General features: G+C 42.8%; 1 protein-coding gene across 1 annotated transcript; it reads right to left on the bottom strand.

The window, feature by feature from the left end:
• Positions 1 to 536: 536 nt before the first annotated feature.
• LOC111158011 (neuronal differentiation 4) lies at positions 537 to 1982 on the bottom strand. The gene has a single exon (XM_022519787.1). The coding sequence runs from the start codon at positions 1980 to 1982 to the stop codon at positions 987 to 989; it is 996 nt and encodes a 331-aa protein (XP_022375495.1). The 3' UTR covers positions 537 to 986.
• Between the last annotated feature and the right edge of the window lie 322 nt (positions 1983 to 2304).

The raw sequence follows: 2304 nt of genomic DNA, 5'->3' as shown, positions 1-2304 counted from the left end.
GGCAGGTGTAAGATAGGAGGAGTCTCCCAACTATTGTTAGTTATTATAGCCAATAGCCATTTTATTGCTCTTGAATATGACCTGGGTTTTTGCTGATTTCGATAGCAACACCTGAGCTTCTTCAGAATTTCCAGAGCTCTGGGTTATTGAGACTATGAAATGGTCTAGATGACTTCTCTAAGTCCCATTGATCATCAGAGTCTGGGGTTACAGAGACTTCCTTGCCGCACCTCTAGTGCTGAGGAAATGCTTTTGAAATATTATCAAGAATCAAGTTGGTATAAGATCTCTATTATGGTTCTTAAATTACTAATGAAGGGATGTTCAGCTTTCAACCAACAAGAAATAGAGCTAATCTCTTAAAAGAACATGCTCTGTTATTCACAGTGAAAGCCAAGTTAGGTTTTAGCTTTTGGAGGCTATTTTTAGATAGATGCAAAGAAGTCCTATCAAGTCCCAGAGAAAAATGCATCTTGTGCTCCTTTGGCAACTCCATCTAATCATTCCACACATCCTGTCCATTCCCTAATATTCTTCAATCCTTTCAGTTTCAAAAAGTTTACAGGTGTGGTCACCCAAGTTATTGAATTTCAGAGCTGTGAAGGACTTTAGAAACCACCTAGACTTAAAACAATTGTCCGATTTTACCAGTAAGTAAACAGAGGTCAGCAATGAAAAATTAATTGGCATAGATCATTCAGTGAGTTTTTGGTATCATTAGAGTAGGGCCCAGGGCTTCTGTTTTATTTCCACATGATTGTAACAATCCAATAATTTCACTTGAGGATCCTAACTAAAGGAATCAATGCAATATGAGAAGCTGATAAGAAAAGAGAGTGGCTGGTACAGGACGGCCCAAATGGACTGGGGATATTGCGTCCAATATATATCTATAGGGTTCCTTAAGGTCATTGATTTTTCAGCTCAACCACTTGAATTGTGGAAAACATTTCCATATTATCCTCTGCAATGTTTGTCTTACTGCCCTAATCAGTAAAGATTGTATTAAGTTGGGCCCCAATGCCATGGTGGGGGTAGGAATCATAGGACATATCTATGGGAACATCATAGCGAGGTGTAGCAGCCTGAAACGGAGTTGAATGCACATGCCCTGAGCTTAGACTTGCAGAGGGATAATGTGGCATGAAGCTGTAGGATTTATCCAGGTCAGGAGAGCCATCCTGCTTCAAGGAGAAGTTCCCACTGATGCTCAAAGGTGGAGTGAGTGGGCCCTCATAAGGTGGTGTACTGCAGTCAGGTGGATGGCTCCCAAAGGATGATTCTCCCAAACTCTTGAATACTTGGGGTTTGAGATTAATAAGATGTGTTTCCATGTGGCCATAAGGAGGACTGGGGAGCCCAGGAGACTGATAGTTGAAGTTATGGACAGAAATGGCAGAGTCACAAATAGGAGATTTCTCCTCATGCTTCTCCAGGAGGACAGACTGAGGGCCTAGCTGGAGGCATCCAGCCACCAGGTTGCTTGTGGGCTGAGACAGCCCTTTGCAGAGCATCTCGACAAAGCCCTTCCCTTCAGGTGTCTGTCCAGTTTCCAGGACCTCAGACAAAGCCCAAATATAGTTCCTGGCCAGTCTTAGAGTCTCTATCTTGGAGAGCTTTTGGGTCTTTGAGTAACATGGCATGACTCTCCTCAGGTTGTCCAGAGCATCATTCAAGCCGTGCATCCGGGTCCGCTCTCTAGCATTGGCCTTGACTCTTCGGGCCCTGAATCTCTCAAGGCGAGCTTTTGTCATCTTCTTTTTCTTGGGACCCCTTCTCTTAGGCTTCTCCCCATCCTCTTCCTCCTCTTCTTCCTCCTCAATACTGTCATGCTCTTCAGCTAAGCTTCCAAGCATCCCATAAGCAGCTAGTCTTCTCTCCTCCTCCTTCATCTCATTCTGAGAGCCCAGACCTTTGTCCATCCAGGATGGTGTGTTGACCAACTCTGTCACCTCCTTGGATTTCACGTAAGGTTTTGCCATTCCTAGATTCTGGAAAAGGAAATGGCAATGATTAATGTCTTTGAATATCTGCTTTTATTTATTGTTTTTTAATTTTTTATTTCTATTCAGCGTAACAGTATTCATTGTTTTTGCACCACACCCAGTGCTCCATGCAATCCGTTATTTAAATCTTGACTTTCTTTTTATATCTTAGATAAAAATCACAGAATTGGGGCACCTGGGTGGCTCAGTGTGTTGAGCCTCTGCCTTCGGCTCAGGTCATGATCTCAGGGTGTCTGCCTCTCTGCCTACTTGTGATCTCTCTGTCTGTCAAATAAATAAATAAAATATTTTTTTAAAA

The sequence above is a fragment of the Enhydra lutris genome, unplaced genomic scaffold (assembly GCF_002288905.1).
Source record: "Enhydra lutris kenyoni isolate GAN:26980312 unplaced genomic scaffold, ASM228890v2 scaffoldscaffold56, whole genome shotgun sequence".
NCBI classification, from domain to species: Eukaryota; Metazoa; Chordata; class Mammalia; order Carnivora; family Mustelidae; genus Enhydra; species Enhydra lutris.
The sequence above is the reverse complement of the archived record's forward strand: the minus strand, read 5'-3'. Positions and strand labels throughout refer to the sequence as shown.